General features: G+C 54.9%; 4 protein-coding genes across 4 annotated transcripts; 2 read left to right on the top strand and 2 right to left on the bottom strand.

The window, feature by feature from the left end:
- Window positions 1-434: 434 nt before the first annotated feature.
- Window positions 435-1632, bottom strand: CORC01_01272 (uncharacterized protein; the record flags this gene model as incomplete). Its single annotated transcript, XM_022612928.1, has 3 exons — window positions 435-897; window positions 956-1393; window positions 1610-1632. The coding sequence occupies 3 exons, from the start codon at window positions 1630-1632 to the stop codon at window positions 435-437; spliced, it is 924 nt and encodes a 307-aa protein (XP_022480689.1).
- A 663-nt stretch (window positions 1633-2295) lies between these two features.
- Window positions 2296-4742, bottom strand: CORC01_01271 (uncharacterized protein; the record flags this gene model as incomplete). Its single annotated transcript, XM_022612927.1, has 2 exons — window positions 2296-3039; window positions 3093-4742. 2 exons carry the CDS (start codon window positions 4740-4742, stop codon window positions 2296-2298), a joined length of 2394 nt encoding a protein of 797 aa, XP_022480688.1.
- A 2699-nt stretch (window positions 4743-7441) lies between these two features.
- On the top strand, window positions 7442-7756 carry CORC01_01270 (uncharacterized protein; the record flags this gene model as incomplete). Its single annotated transcript, XM_022612926.1, has 1 exon — window positions 7442-7756. One exon carries the CDS (start codon window positions 7442-7444, stop codon window positions 7754-7756), a length of 315 nt encoding a protein of 104 aa, XP_022480687.1.
- Window positions 7757-9845: 2089 nt separating this feature from the next.
- On the top strand, window positions 9846-14964 carry CORC01_01269 (WSC domain-containing protein; the record flags this gene model as incomplete). The annotated part of the gene is made up of 3 exons (XM_022612925.1): window positions 9846-9926; window positions 10042-11388; window positions 11443-14964. The coding sequence occupies 3 exons, from the start codon at window positions 9846-9848 to the stop codon at window positions 14962-14964; spliced, it is 4950 nt and encodes a 1649-aa protein (XP_022480686.1).
- Between the last annotated feature and the right edge of the window lie 138 nt (window positions 14965-15102).

Genomic DNA, 15102 nt, shown 5'->3' with positions numbered 1-15102 from the left:
CCGCGACAGTTGCCACCTATCCATCAGCATCAATTTATAGAGAGAACGCGGTCAAGCGTCAAAACCTACTTGGAGATATGCTCAAGATATGCTAAAGACATGAAGATGATTCTCATAATCATGATTCATCCCAATCTGCGCCTAAACATCATCACTTTCCCAACCCGCCCCCCCTTTCAAGTTAATCAACCCAATCCACCTCAATATCAACCTCATCCCCCTCCACGCTCCCCTTCCCACACCGCACAAGCTCCCGATACATGGCCTCCTGAAGCCTCCCAGAAAACCTCGCCTCGCCATCCACGTCAACCCCTAAGTCCCTCCCGCAGAAAACCATGCTCATGAACCCCTTCTTCGCCAGCCTTGCCACATCCGCATCGGCGTCGTGACTCAGCTCCTGGAGACGTCGTCTCCAGCGCAGCCAGCGCTCCATACTAAAAGTTGCTGCTGCTGTCGCTGAAAAACCTCTGGGCGGCTTCCGCGGTAGTAGCCTGATCCGTGGAGGGGTCGTCAACTGGTGAGATTGAGTACGTCGCGGTGGGATCGCGCCGGTGGGCGGAAGACGAAGAGCAACAGCGCGCGAGAAGTTCATGCGAGGCGTGTTCCAGCCAGACGACGACGTCGGGGAGTAGTAGAAGCGGCGGAGGATCATCCGTGATCCCGTCGTCGTCGTCGTCTTCGTCGTCTTCGTCGTCGTCATCTTCCAAAGTCTTGCAAAGAATCCAGAATGCTGTCCCAGCAATCAAATCTCTACACAACCCAACCGCCAAGACCCTAGCAGAAAAAGCCGCGAGATTACGTTGTCGCTGCTGCTGCTGCTGCTGCGAGGCGGCGGCGGCGCTCGGCAAATTCATCGCGATCAACTGCCTCCACGTGAGCCGCAAACTCTGCCCGAACCTATACGAGTCCATGAAGCCGCCTATACATCCCATCAAACTCCCTCGTCCACGCCAACAACCCCACAACCGAGTCCTGAAAGGCGTCGTCCGCGTCGACGACCTGTGCCGTCTCTGTGAACATGTACCAGAGCACGTCGAGCCCTTGCCGCGAGAGGACATCTGTACTATCAGTCTCTTCTATGCTTGGTCGGTCTTCCTCCCCTTTTCCCCCGGGAGAGTAGGAGTGGGAGTGGGAGTCGGCTGCGGCTTTGAGAAATTGAAACGCAAAGCTCTGGATCGAGGTGAGGAGTTCCTGTCTGTCTTTGGCGTTAGACGACGAAGAAGTCGACTTCAAGTCTGCATCGAATCCTGCGCGGGCTTCGTTGATGAATGATGCAGTGTTGGGGACCACGGGGATGGGTTGCGCTGGCGATGAAATTTTTTTAAGGGGGGTTCTTCTAGCCGTGGGCGAGGTGTTGACCTTGAGGGAGGTGATAAAGTACGATGCCGAAAGGCTGTCAAGTTGGTTGACGATATGTGAAGTCGCCAGTCGTAGTTCAAACTGGTGAAGCTCCGCGTCTCAAGATTTGTCTTTAAGCTACCTCGAACGTGGGAAAAAGGCTACCAAAGATCAGGAAAGAGAAAAGCTATTGAATTGGGGTTAGAAAGTCGGGATCCCATTTCCGGTGCGCGCGCGTTCGGTTTCCAGGCAGCAGTCAGAGCCAGCTCACGTGACATTGATAATCCTCTCCATAGCTTCTCATAGTAATCGAACAGTTGTAACAAAATAACAGCCGGTAAAACTCTGATCTTCTACTGATCTGAGCCGAATATCAACTCGCGAGACTGGGCTTGTCGTCGTGGTTCATGGCTTACAGCTCCAATTGCTAGGGTGGTCTAGACCAATCATGGGCCGTCATATGGACCCGCTGCATCGGAATAGGCAATTGCCCACCGTGCAATAGAGTACCATGGGGGCTGGTGGGGGAAGTATCGAAAGTTTGCGACTGGCATGGATCGAATCCTAAATTGGAATATGCTCTTTCTTTACTTTTCGCTCTTGCGTTCAAGACGGATTGAGAACCAATTGACAGCTTTGAGAACAAGTCCAGACAGGGGGTTTCCTTGTGTCTCGATTCCCAAGTGCTCTGCAAGGGCTGACCCCCACCCAGTTTGTGAGGCAGGGCATGCGAATGCCCGCACTACTCTTTCTCTCTATCGTGAGTTTGTAAGACGAAATGATAAAGTGAGGCAATGGTTCGACTGCCGTTCTAAAATAACCCGAAAATCAATATACCCCAACGCCACCATACGCCGTGCAATTAGATATGTACAAAGATATGACACAAATCGTGACGTTCAATGGCCGAAACAATCACCAAACCGTCGTGGTCGACGCGACACACGACGGGTGACATTATTGTGATGCTCTGGGCACACTGCCAGGAGCACCGTTGCCAAGATTACTCGGTCTAACGGGTCGAACAACCACGAAACCCTGCTCCGAGGCCGGTCGAGGTCGAGAAACTTGGAAACCCTGTTCACCCGTCCCGGATTGGCCAGTGACTCTTGCCCATAGCCCAGACGAAGATCGGAAAGAGGACCGGGCAGCTGGCGTTATGGGCAATTCCTCTGATGCCCTCTCTGCTGGCGGCGGGGGAGGTACGTTGTAATAGAGATCCGCTTCCCGGAAGGAATAGTCGTTCCACCGTGGGCCGAGAGGTTCATCACTGGGCCTGGCGGGCGACCTCTGGGACAACGAATTGGACTCCTCCTCGGTCGGCTCGGACAATCGACTGGGCGAAATGATTGACCCGGATTGCTGAGCAGAACGCTGGTCCAAAAACGTCGTTGATGTCGACGCCGTTTTTGAAGGCGTAGAAGAACTGTACAAGGAGGAGCCTAGACTGCGCGGGTTCTCGACAGACGAGACAGACGCGCTGGATCGCGGCGGACGGAAGTATCGACTCGAGGTAGTTGAGGAATCTAGACGAGTAGTACTGGGACTGTCCGCCCGATACGTCGGTCGGAGGTAGCCCGCGTTGGGTTCCTCGACGGCGCTCGGCTCTGGATATGGTGTGTCTGGCGTGCGAGCAGTGTGCATTGAGGCAAGGTTTGTTCTCGACACTTCGCGTCGACGGAGCTGGCGAAGACCATAGATCTACACAACGCATGTTAGGATATTCCGCAAGACACGTCGACTTTCAAGCTTACCTCAGGTTGCGGTGCTGTCCACCAGCTCCTGACAAGTCGCGACAGCTTACACACGGAAGGGATAAAAAAGCCGAGTAAGAGCATACCACCATGAACAGCTAGAAGTAGATATCCGATGACACTCTTGACCCCGTTCGTTGTGGCAAGTCCGGGTAGGAATGCGATCAGGAAAATCAAGCTGCAAAGCCTGGTGGCCGCTGCAATGCTGCCGATGGAGAATGTCGAGTATGCTTGGAACCCGGCAATGCTAGCCAAGAGCACAAGCTCGCATGCGCCGAGGACGGCCAGTTGAGCAGGCCCGGAGATCTGCAAGCCACCGACAGCTACGCCTCTGACAAAGGCGAGGGCAAATAACACGAAGATGAAGGTTCCATCCCGACGGCGAAAATCATCCGGAGCGGGGAGTTGTTGATAACGCTTGGTGCTATCGAAAACTAGAATGCCTAGGCTGCGAGTAGGAATCTGCCGGATGAGCCAGATAAAAGCGGCCATCATGGCGACAATGAGGGCGACAGCCATTGATGTATGGTACGCGGGTAGGGTAGAGGCATTATCAAGCTGGTAAAAAGACAATGCTGCAAGTGGAAACATGAAATATGACAACATACCATGCAAGACGCGACTACATGTGTCTCTCATGCCACCGGCCGACCGTGGAAACTCGCTGTCGGAGTCACAGGCCCGTTTAATGAACCAGAAGACCTCGAGGACCAAGGCGACACCTGCGGCTATGATGAACATGAGGACGACCATGTTCAACCATGTGTCCATTGTCATCGGCGCGCCAGCGATCTGTGTCATCAGTTCCAGGCCAAATGTACCGCCGTACGTGCCATTCATTACGTAGATACCGTCCTCAACCCTATCGTACACCACTCCATGGGTGATTGGGCCGTTGACAAAGAGAGAGAACAAATTGAGGTGGCTAACCACAGGTTGGTAGAAGCCAGGATACCGCAAACTGAGCCCGCCAGTCAAGAAGATGAATTGAAGATACTGGAGACAGTCCCCCACATTTGGTAGAACCATGCCGATGGAGCGTCGTTCTTCGTCATCCACATCATGCAATATAATCGGAGTGCTATGAGCAGAGCGTAGGATGCCGACAAAAAGTATGAAGACAAAGACGGCCCACGTCGAGTAAGTGACGATTGAGGTGACGGTTGAACTGAGGGCCGGAGTGATATTTGCTTTCCGACAGCTGATCTCTTCCGAGTCGTTTCCCTCTAGGTGCAGAGTCGTGTGGAACGTTGACAACGGTGGCAGATAGCCGATATCTTCCGAGACAGACAGATATAGGCTGGCTGGATGGACCAGCGGTGAGCGCCAATTCTTGGAGAAGTTGAGCTTCTGACATATTGCCTTGGTCGTGGTACGATACGCGGCAGACCGGCCTAGCATCTCGAACTCTATTGTCGCAGAGGGCATCATTCGGGCTAGGTCATGGCATTCCGCTTCTTCCAGCCATCTCCCGACTCGGAGAGTCAACTGGTTATGGCGACCGTCGTCTGATGGCACCAAAGTGGCGCTCAGACTCTGGGGAACGAAGACATCTGTCTTGCTTGAAGGTCCGTCACAGTCCTGCCATTGCACATAGGCCCCTGAGGCACAAGTGGCCACAAGCCCTACCAGACCAAGGCGTGCGAGCATTCCCGGTCTCAGTCGTGACGATTGGTCTCAATGAAGACAGAGCGCAGCCCATCGATATCGCAATCTGTAATTGGGAAGGCCTGAGATGATTGGTCGTCTGAGCGTCGCGGTGTCGAAAACGGGAGAGGGGAAATTGGGTACAGTGAACAGAAGCAAACTTCGACGCCTAAATCTTCTTTCGTCCTCGTGGTGGAGCCATGGCCACGCAGTGCCGACGCCGCTAATGCTCAGCTCCTCGTATTTTTGGGTGTCCTGCAAAAAGGGTTCGCCCATGTCGCGGATCTTTCCTGACTCGCGAATCCACTGCGACTCTTTTTGCGGGGGCCTAAGGATGTAACTCACCCTCGGCCCTCAAGTGGCCTGACACCACCTAGAACCGTGCTTGACTGGGTGACTGGTTGGTCGTAGGATAAATAAGAATAAAGTAATGGAGCTGATCGAATAGCGTATTTCAACATGCCTCTTTCCATTGAGGGGAGCGAATCAGAGCTGGATCGTCGTAGCGACGAGCTGAGAAATCAGGGGTGTTCTGCGGGGCAACAACGTGGTACAGATATATCGAGAGGGACTAACATTGAGTTCTTGTTTGGAACTTGAGACGAAGGAGGGAAGCGTTGAGAGCCGCACGGGAAAGACGACCGAATCTAGGCGGCTGGTTCAAGGCTTCTTAGATCTGATGCGAACAAGGGCTACGCCGCGAGCGAAGATGGCGCCATGATCGACGGTGTAAACAATGGGCGCTCGGGGACCGGCTCGCGGAAGATTAAGGCAAAAACAGAAAGAGAAAACACACGGATGTGGTGGCGGCGACGACATCATCCTTGGCCCCGACTTTTGGCACCTGCAATGCGTGGCTATGACCCAGAGATGGCTTGGCAAGCCGCTGTTTAGATCTGAAACACATCCAGCTGGAATGGCTTTTGACTTAATTCTGGAAGACGAACGCCTCACCGCCGCTGCTGTTCCGTCCACGTCTTGTGAAGGGTTGTAGCCTGCGTCCCACTGGATACCGGTCGTGAGCCGCTCCTTGCCATGTGGGATTCGACGTGCGACAGCTCTTGACATGGTGATCAGAGCCAGTTCCGAACATTTGGGAACGGGGCAGATAAGCTTGTCACTTGGGCGATAATTGATGGTGAGCCCTGAGCTGAACCACTCGAAATGCTGCCAGGTTGGGCGCCATCATGGCCAGCGAACGAAACCCCCAGATTTTGCGATAGCACGGCTTTGTAAAGGCCTGTGATAAGGAGCTGAAGAAACTGGGCATTCTGATAATACTCATGGCAACGGCGACTTGCCGAGCTCGCAAGACCACCTAGGTCTAGATGGGAGACGGCGAGACCTTCAGATGAGACGGAGACCGTGGAGAAAGGAAAGGGGGCAAAGCATCGTGACTTGGATGTGGCTGTTGCCATGGGTTGCTGGATCGCACAGGCGCTGCGAGGAGCCGCTGAAAGAGTCTTTCATTGATGATGGAAAACAGAAACAGAAGTCGTAGTATGAGCCTATCCGTCAGGGTGGTAAAGACAGCAGAAATGGCAAGAATGCCGGTATTTTGGAAGCTTCACCGGACGCTGAATCGGCGTGGCTTCGGAACAATAACCGAAACGAGCCTGGGCATTTCGTAGTCCACCAAAGCTGGGTAGCCGCATCTCCAATCTGTCAGTATGCCCGAGTGAACAGCCTAATCAGGCCATTCGTTCAAGTGCCGATGAAAGTAGTCTCCCTCTGAGGGAAACGGCCGATTGAGAACGTTGAGACAATGATAGGAGGTCGATGGGAATTTTGTTAGTTTCAAGGGGTAAGGAGCACCGTTGGTACCTGGCATTGGCGCCGCGCTTATGCGACTTACACAAATACAAATGTGTGAGAAAAAAGGAGAAGAAGAAGAGAAAGGTAGAGTTTGTGACGGGAGACTACTGAAGTGACTGCAGCCCAAGGGATGGCCACGCGAGACGGGACGACGCAGAAGGGAGCAGCCGCAATGTGAGAAACAGGCCTTTGGACGAAGAAAACATCCGACGAATGGCGATTGATTGTTTTCGCGCGAGATTGCTATCCATGCGCCCTACATGGAGTGGCAGAGTCTCAGACGGGACGCAGTGGTTGCAAGGAGGACTCGGAAGTTGGCGTGCCGCGGGATGAAGACAAGAAAGACTCGATGAGTCGGTGCAGAGCCACGAGGGTGTCGCGGACGCGAGTAGGCTGCAGTCGGCACGCCGCAGGCGATGGGCAGCGCGTCGTACGAGGGGGGCGTCTGTCACGATGCAGCCGAGTGCCAATGTGAAGCCAATGTTTGAGATCTATCAATGCTCCATTTGTGTCTGCTGGTTTGGTGGAACAAGCTGCGTAGAAAAGAAAGAAGGTCCATTTCAGCTGGCCGTGGCGTCGGTTGTTGATGTCTGGCTTAGGGACTTGTGAGGGACGCAATGAGACGGCAACACACATGGCGACAAACTCGAGGCAAACAAGCGGTGACGAGAGGGAGAACAACGGGAAGGACACAGGTCGGTAAAAAGCTGAAAAGATTGCTCTCCCGCCGCAGATGCCGGGACGAAGCCTCGTTGCGCCCTACCTACCTTGTTTGCGTGCAATGGCAGGATAAGTGCAGTAGAGGCAGGCAAGCAGGCACCACATCTATACCTACAGCATGGCATGGATGGGAGGCACAAACGAGCGACCGCAACTGCCCCAAAAACATGTTGGAACCGACGATTTGGGCCGCCACCCTGCGTGCCTGCCACCCCCACTCATGGAAGGGCCAGCGCAAGGTGCGCCCCGGCGTCCGGCTGGCAAGCACGTGTGGCGAGGCATCGGATGGTCCTTCCTTTCCTTTCCTTTCCTTCCTTTCCTTCCACCCTTGTCATCGTCCGTCCACGTTGAGAAGGACCGGAAAGAATGACGAGGACGACGAGAACGACGAGGACGACGAGGACGACGAGGACACCAAGTTGCACCGTGGCTTGCTTCAGGCGTGCATGGTCGGTCTCCCCCTCTCCTGGTTTGTACGATAACCTCGAGAAATAAGATTCGATAGTCGCGATTTCGTGTCAACCGACCCTACATTGTAAGTTGAGGAAGCCTACGAGGGACCACCCTGCGTCCCTAAGCTTAGTGGACGTCATCACCTCGTCTGCCCTCATGATGGGTGCATGGCACGTATGGCTTTTCATGGGCAGGGGAGAAGGCGTAGACGCTACTTTTCAGGTGTTCCGCGGTAGCTTCTCTCCGGCTGAACTCCCGCCGCGTGCTGTCGCCCTTGCAGAGTGCTGGCTTGCAGCCGCGTGCATGGCTAGCGCGAACAACCTTAAGCACCTTAACATGATTAAGCTAAGGTACCTACTTTAGGCAACCGAGCAACCAAAGTACAATTGTCTCCGGACCGCCTGATTCCAGGATACTCGTGTTGTTCTGCCAGAAAATGCGACATGGTCACTTGAGATGCAGCCGCGCCGGACACCAGAGTGCAAGTGCAAAGTGCAGGTGAATTGCAGCTGCTCTCATTGAGGCACCTTACCTCATCCAATGTTCAGTGTCGCAGAACGGCAGGTGCGTAACTCGAGGGTGCTCCCCGCCCTTCCCTTCGGGACCCCATGGCTCCTTATTGGGCATAGCCAGAAAGCCACCAAATCTTCCCCAGGCCGCATTCCCTGTCCAGCTCCGAGTATTTGCTCCGCTCTTCCGTCCGTTTGATTCTTTTTTTGGGCAGCCTTTCAGACTAGAACCTCGGCCCCTGTGCGCCTGTGTCCGCCATGCCGTGTTTGCTTCTTCATGTCTTCAACCCGGATGCACCTGCGAAGATCTCATTCTGCCGATATGCAAAAAAAGAAACGGCAAACCAACGTCAAGCCAATCTACTCGTGGCAAACTAATTAGCTGCCGCCGCGCGTTGGTCGTTTCCCCCCCTTGGAAGTCTAGAGTCTAGACACGGTTGAACCACCCGGAGTTTGTTTCCCTCAGACCCCTTGGCCGGTTCAGCTCAACCAGATGGCAAAGGGAACAACTCAAGGTGCAGTCAGCGAGGCCAACGACGAACCCGAGACCAACGCCACAAAGCTTCGTCTGACCAGCTGGATCCAAGAGGCGCGCATAACGTTGGGGCTGCGGCTGTAATGCGCTGAACTGAACTGAACCCAACCTCACCAGCCTTAAGCCTTCAAGAGCTCCAGGCCCAGGTGGATTATTGTGCTGGGATGGAGAGAGCCATCAATGCCCATATTGTTGGCCAGATCCTTTCGCTCCAGGACGAGGGTCTGCCATCCGAATAATCCTGGACCGTCACATGGCCTTCTCCACGGATCCATCCGACTGTCTGGACGCATCATGGCCCCTCCCATGGCTTCGACCAACTTATGCTTGATGCCCTCATGGCGAGTCGAGCACAGTCGCCGCCGCGCCCGGACCCGTTCCGCTCCCTTGGTCCCCAAGTCGGTCTCTGACCTTGCATCTGTCTTGGCCTCTCCGAATCCAGCCTTGTCCACGAATACGCTCAAAACATGAGCGTGCGCTCGCTTGATGCTGTTTTAGACGGTGCTTGCCGGAACTACCCCCTGCCAAGACAAGACTTCCCTGCTTACCCAGCTGTGCTTTTTCCGCTTGTCCTGAAATGTCTCTGGCGCCTTCAATATCTCGCCCTAATCAAACTAGGCTTGGCTGTCCGCACCATCCCTACGGAACCCGACATCGACAGTCGAAACAACCAAACCCAGCCCGCCTCAAGCATGGATGCGCCGATTCACCTCACCTCTTGCCGTCCGGATGCCCTGGGAGGGGGTGCTTCTGCATCGCCAGCGAACTGCCTTCGACCGGCCCTAGCTTGCGCCATGTGTTCGACTAACAACGGTCTCGACGAGACGATGGCTCCCCTGCTCGTCGTCTATTGTCGCCCTGTGACCTTGAGATCTTGAACTTGAGGCCTTGACCTCGACTTGCAGACTTGGCAGGAACTGACTTTTGTTTATTATCCTCCCTGTACCCCAGACTTTCAACCAGGCCACCATCACCAAGTGCTCATCTTCATTCACTTTTTGCAGCACTTCTGGGACTGTTTTACTCGAAGCAGGCATTCGTTTGTTAACTGCTTTCATTCCCCACCAGCCCAGCATGAGACTTTCTTTGGGAGTGCTGGCTTCACTGCCGGTGCTTGTTGCTTCACTTGCCTCCACCGATTCATACCGCGATGCTGTAAGTTCCTCTTCTCTTTTTCCCACTTGCACTGGCTTGCACCTCAGCAACTGGCGGGACCTCTGCATGCCAGCAAAAGTCATTCATCGAGTACTGACTGCTCCTCCGCCGATAGGACGCTCCGCAATCCGGCTATCTTCCGAATCACAACCTGAACCCCAATATCGCAGGCTCTTCAGGCTTCAAGAGTCTATGGACGTTCCAATCCCCCAATGCCAAGGAAAACTGGCTTGCCAAGCCTCTGGTTTACACCCCCAATGGCGGATCCGAGCTTGTCATCACCGCCTCCGAGATGAACATTATCCGTGTCTTTGACGGCAAGACCGGCAAGAGCCTGACAGAGAGGACCATTCAAGCGCCATTCTCAGCAGCTGACAGTAACTGCGGTGATATTCCCGACTTCATCGGCGTTACGGGAACCCCCATTATTGACCCCAACACCGACATCATGTACGTCTTCTCGAAAGGGTACCGGGATGGAACCACTTCTGGCACCGCCAACGGAGTCTACAAGATGTACGCTCTCCGAATTCCTAGTCTCGAAGATGTCGCGGGCTTTCCAGTTCTCATTGACGGTATCAATGCCGACAATGATGCTGGCCGGTATCTGGTCGGCGGTGTGGCACTGCAGCGTCCAGCCCTGACGGAGCTCAACGGCCACATTGTTGCTGCTTTCGGATCGCACTGCGGCCGCTGGAACTACACCGGCTACATCGTTTCTGTCAGCAAGACCCCAGGAGTTGGCCCCGTGAGCATGTGGGCGACCGAAGCAGCTCCTGGTGCGCCTAGCCCCCAAGCTATTGACCTTGCCAACGAAAGAAGCGGCAAGGCAGGTATCTGGCAGAGTGGCATGGGTCTGCCCACCATCGGCAGCAACGTTTTTTTCGTGGCTGGTAACGGCCAGGGACACGCCAATGGCAATGTTCCAGCTAGCGGTAGAATCGCCATGTCGACGCTAGATGAGTGCATTGTCAAGATGGAGCTGTCGGCTGCCGGCAAATGGTCTCTTATCGACTACTTCCAGCCCTTCGACTACATTGCACTTGATTCTGGTGACCGCGACGTTGGATCTTCCGGACTCGCCGTCCTGGATCCTACCGTTTTCAAGGGCGCTGGTGTCAACCGCATAGGCGTGACTGCAGGAAAGAAGGGCAGAACTTATGTGGTCAACGCCGACAATCTCGGTGGATTCCGTCAAGCTGCGGACGGTGGTGACGGTATCTTGCAAACTATCGAGCTCGGTGGCTCTCTGTATGGTGGTTTCGGCAGCTACCCTGCTGAGGGCGGCTACATCTATGCAACCACCGTTGGCGGCGCTCTTGTTGCCTACAAGCTCGGCTTTGACTCCAAGGGCACACCGCAATTCAGTCTCGCTGGACAGTCTACATGGATTTCTGCCGGCCGTGTTGGCGTTGGCCAGATGACAATCACATCGGACAATGGCAAGGCTGGTTCTGGAATTGTAGGTTCATCATTAGCTCCCACACATGATAAATTGCCAGCTAACAAGCAATAGGTCTGGATTACTGATGTCAACACCGGGCTCATGGCCTTCAAGGCCATTCCCCAGGACGGCGTCATGGTCCCTATCGCCCTTCCATCGTCCCAAGGCACGAACAAGTACCAGCGTCCCGTTTTCGGCGATGGCCGAGTGTTCTTCCACGTCAACGGCAACAAGCTCGTCTGTTTCGGTGCGCCGGTCAACTCTGCCGTCAACTGCACCTCTCCGCTCGACTTTGGATCCTTGGAACTTGGATCTACCGCGAGCGCCACTGTCAGCTGCAAGGCCAACGTCGCCTTGGCTGGTGTGGTAGGATGTTCTGTTGCCGACGCGTCCTGGTCGTGCTCAAACTCGACTCTCCCTCAAGGCGCCGTGGCTGCGGGTACATCCTTCAACTTGAACGTGACTTGGGACCTCTCAAACACTGCCTCAAAGGTCATACCCGGCTTCCTCACTAGTGCCTTGACACTGGCTATCAACGCCACGACCGACTACGCCCCGAGCACTTTCGTGACAGTTCAGGGCACCGTAGTTAAGCAAGGTGCTTTCCTCAAGGCGACTCCGTCGGATATCACGTTCGGAAGACTTGTGCTGCGGGATTCTCCCGACGGTCTGACCGGTACTGCTCTGCTCCAGAATATCGGCAATGGCACCCTCACCTTCACCGGATTTGCTTGGCAGAACACTGCTGGCGCCTACACCAACTTCACCAGTGACGGCACTCTGGGTGCTGGATTTACGTCGTCTGGATTTCCTCCTGTCGGCTCCACTTTGGACTCTGGAAAGAGTCTTTCTGTTCCCCTCCGTTTCTTCCAATCCATTGCGGGCTCCTACGCCACAAAGGTTGCCATCTGGTCAAACGGTGGCTCCGCTGTCCTGACGCTGAGCGCTTCCGTCAACGATGCTCCAGCTGTGACGTTTGAACTTGCCGACGGCTCGGGTAACTGGAACGCACTCTCGGACTATAACATCGCCTTTGGCAATGTTCTTGCTGGCACCTCGGTTGACAAGCAAATCCGAGTCTGCAACAAGGGGGGCGCTCCGTTGACGATTACCATCTCCAAGCCTCCTGCGACGCCTCAGCTGTTTGCTTTGAACCCCACTGTCGAGCTTACCGAAGGGACGCAGGTTGCAGCTGGTACATGCGCCATCGGCAGCGTTGGCATCCATGCTGCTCCTGTTCAACCCAACCATCCGTCTCAAGCTCTCAAAGCTCTGTGGACCATCAGCACCGACGGCAACGACCCCGCCACCGGCCAAGCCTCTGGACTGCACAACATCGCATTCTCCGGCACTGTTGTCTCAAAACAAGTCGGACCTCTCCTCACGAACGGCACCGCGCGGTACCAATGGGTTGGTTGTTTCCTAGACACAAGCAGTGCGGGCCGCAACTTGCAGGTTTCGGTCAACACAGCTGCTCAACAAACGACGAACACTCTTCAACAATGCCAGACTCTATGCCTTGCCAAGGGCTATATTCTGTCTGGAGTACAATATCACCAAGAGTGCTGGTGTGGCGGAAGCATCAAGAATCCGTCGACGTACACAGATGACTCTCTCAATCTGTGCACCTTTGACTGCACGGGTGACGATACTCAGGCTTGCGGAGGTGATAATGGCCACATGAGCTTGTACGCCGACATCACCTCATTCGATATCGCCAGTTTCTACCTCTCGCTCACCGCCCCAAGCTCCAGCTCCGGCTCCTCGGTGCCAGTTGCAACAAGTTCCAGCAGCAGCATTGCGTCCTCTAGCAGTGCCGTCACAATTTCGACAACCTCTGTCAGCGGATCTTCTTCCATCGGCGCCAGCAGCGCAGTTTCCAGCATCAGCTCCTCGGCCCCAGGACTTTCCAGCAGCTCGAGTTCCATCGCCTTGTCATCTTTCAGCAGCACGCCGGCCACAAGTACAGTTGCTTCGTTCACGTCTACATCGTCATCAAGCACCTCCTCTTCCAGCCCTTCGTCTACAACGGTCATGTCGCCCATAAACTCCCTCATGCCAGCCGTAGTTAGTGGTCAGTGGCAATACTCTGGCTGCTTCAAGGATCTCGTCAACAATACGCGCCTGCTAGGCGAAGCCTCCATAGCTGCAGATGACATGACTTTGGAAAAATGCGCCGCATTCTGTAGCGCCGGGGCCTACAACGGCGGAGCGTTTAATTACTTTGGTGTCGAATATAGCCGTGAGTGCTACTGCGGCTGGGATGTCAAGGCGGCTCAAACTTCTACCGCGGAGTCGGATTGTTCTTCACCATGCAGTGGCTCGAAAGTCGGCTTGTGCGGTGCTGGTGCTAGGTTGTCAGTCTACAGCAACACGGTCCCGAACAAGGTTCCCTCCGCTCCCCAACATGTTCCACAAGCCGGCAACTACAAGTTCTTGGGCTGCCAGACGGAAGGTAGCAACGGCCGCGCCTTGACGGGCGCCTTCACTGCCGCGGACACAATGACTGTCGAAACTTGTGCCACCTTCTGCTCTGCCGGCAACTGGCAATACATGGGTGTAGAATATGGCCGCGAATGCTTCTGCGGCAATACCCCAAACGCAGGATCCTTGCCGGCTGCGCTGACAGACTGCAACATGCTCTGCAAGGGCAATGCGCTTCAATACTGTGGTGCCGGTGGGCGTCTTGACCTCTACCAGTTCTCTCCAGTCAGTCCCAGCTCGGCTTCAAGTACGGCATCGTCGCCCACGTCGACAATATTCAGCTCGTCCTCCACCCTGGTGTTGTCAACCTCGTCTGTTCAGACAATTTCCTCAATCGTGGCCTCAAGCTCTCCTGCGTCGCCGGTGCCATCATCGGCTTCCGATCTTCCGTCAACTTCTTCCTCCGTTCTTCAATATAGTAGCTTGGTATCTACTTCCACCTCGGCTTCATTCACCGGCCCGTCAGCCAGTGTTTCGTCAAGCTCTCCGTTGAGCAGCTCGGCCGTACCTTCATCTAGCTCCGTCGTGGCGTTGACGACCACCTCGATAGTCAGCAGCTCTTCCGCAGCGCCGCCGACGTCCTCCTCCTCGACCATTCCCGTACCAACTGTCCCGGCTTCAACCACGGCAAGCATTTCGTCCCTCATCAGCGCAAGCACGACTGCGGGTCCCACTGCCACGCCCACAAACGGCTACTACTACATTGGTTGTTTCCAGGACACCAATGCGGGACACGCACTGCCTGGACTATTCGCCAACAACAGCGGTACACCCGAGCTTTGTATTGGCTACGCCAACTCGCTCTTCAGCAATTCGCCAACCTCGACGACCAAGTTGCCGTATGTCTTTATGGAATACCACCACGAGTGCTACGGCGGTAGTAATTTCGAATTCAACGGCGCTGCCGTCACGTCACTGGTCGGACGCGGTGCCTGCAAGGATTACTGCTACGGCAGCGTCAGCACATTCTCAACGAACGGCGTGCTCACGACTACCACTGCGACCGCCAACTATTGTGGCGGACCTCGCATGTTCGACTTGTACGCTTTGTCAACGGCAGTAGCCTGGCCTACCACTGGCGGGCCTCTGGTCACGCAGACTGTCAACTGACACGTCGTGACCGTATAATGTTTGGAAACTTTATTGCATAATAGTGGCCTATTGTAGAAAAGCCACAGATCTTTTCAGCATGTTATTTCGTACATACCCAGGCACACCCCTACATTGGATGCCGCACAATCACTTGCA

This window comes from Colletotrichum orchidophilum, assembly GCF_001831195.1.
Source record: "Colletotrichum orchidophilum strain IMI 309357 chromosome Unknown Scaffold_6.1, whole genome shotgun sequence".
Taxonomy (NCBI): domain Eukaryota; kingdom Fungi; phylum Ascomycota; class Sordariomycetes; order Glomerellales; family Glomerellaceae; genus Colletotrichum; species Colletotrichum orchidophilum.
Note: the sequence above shows the minus strand (reverse complement) of the source record. Positions and strands in the feature narration are given on the sequence as shown.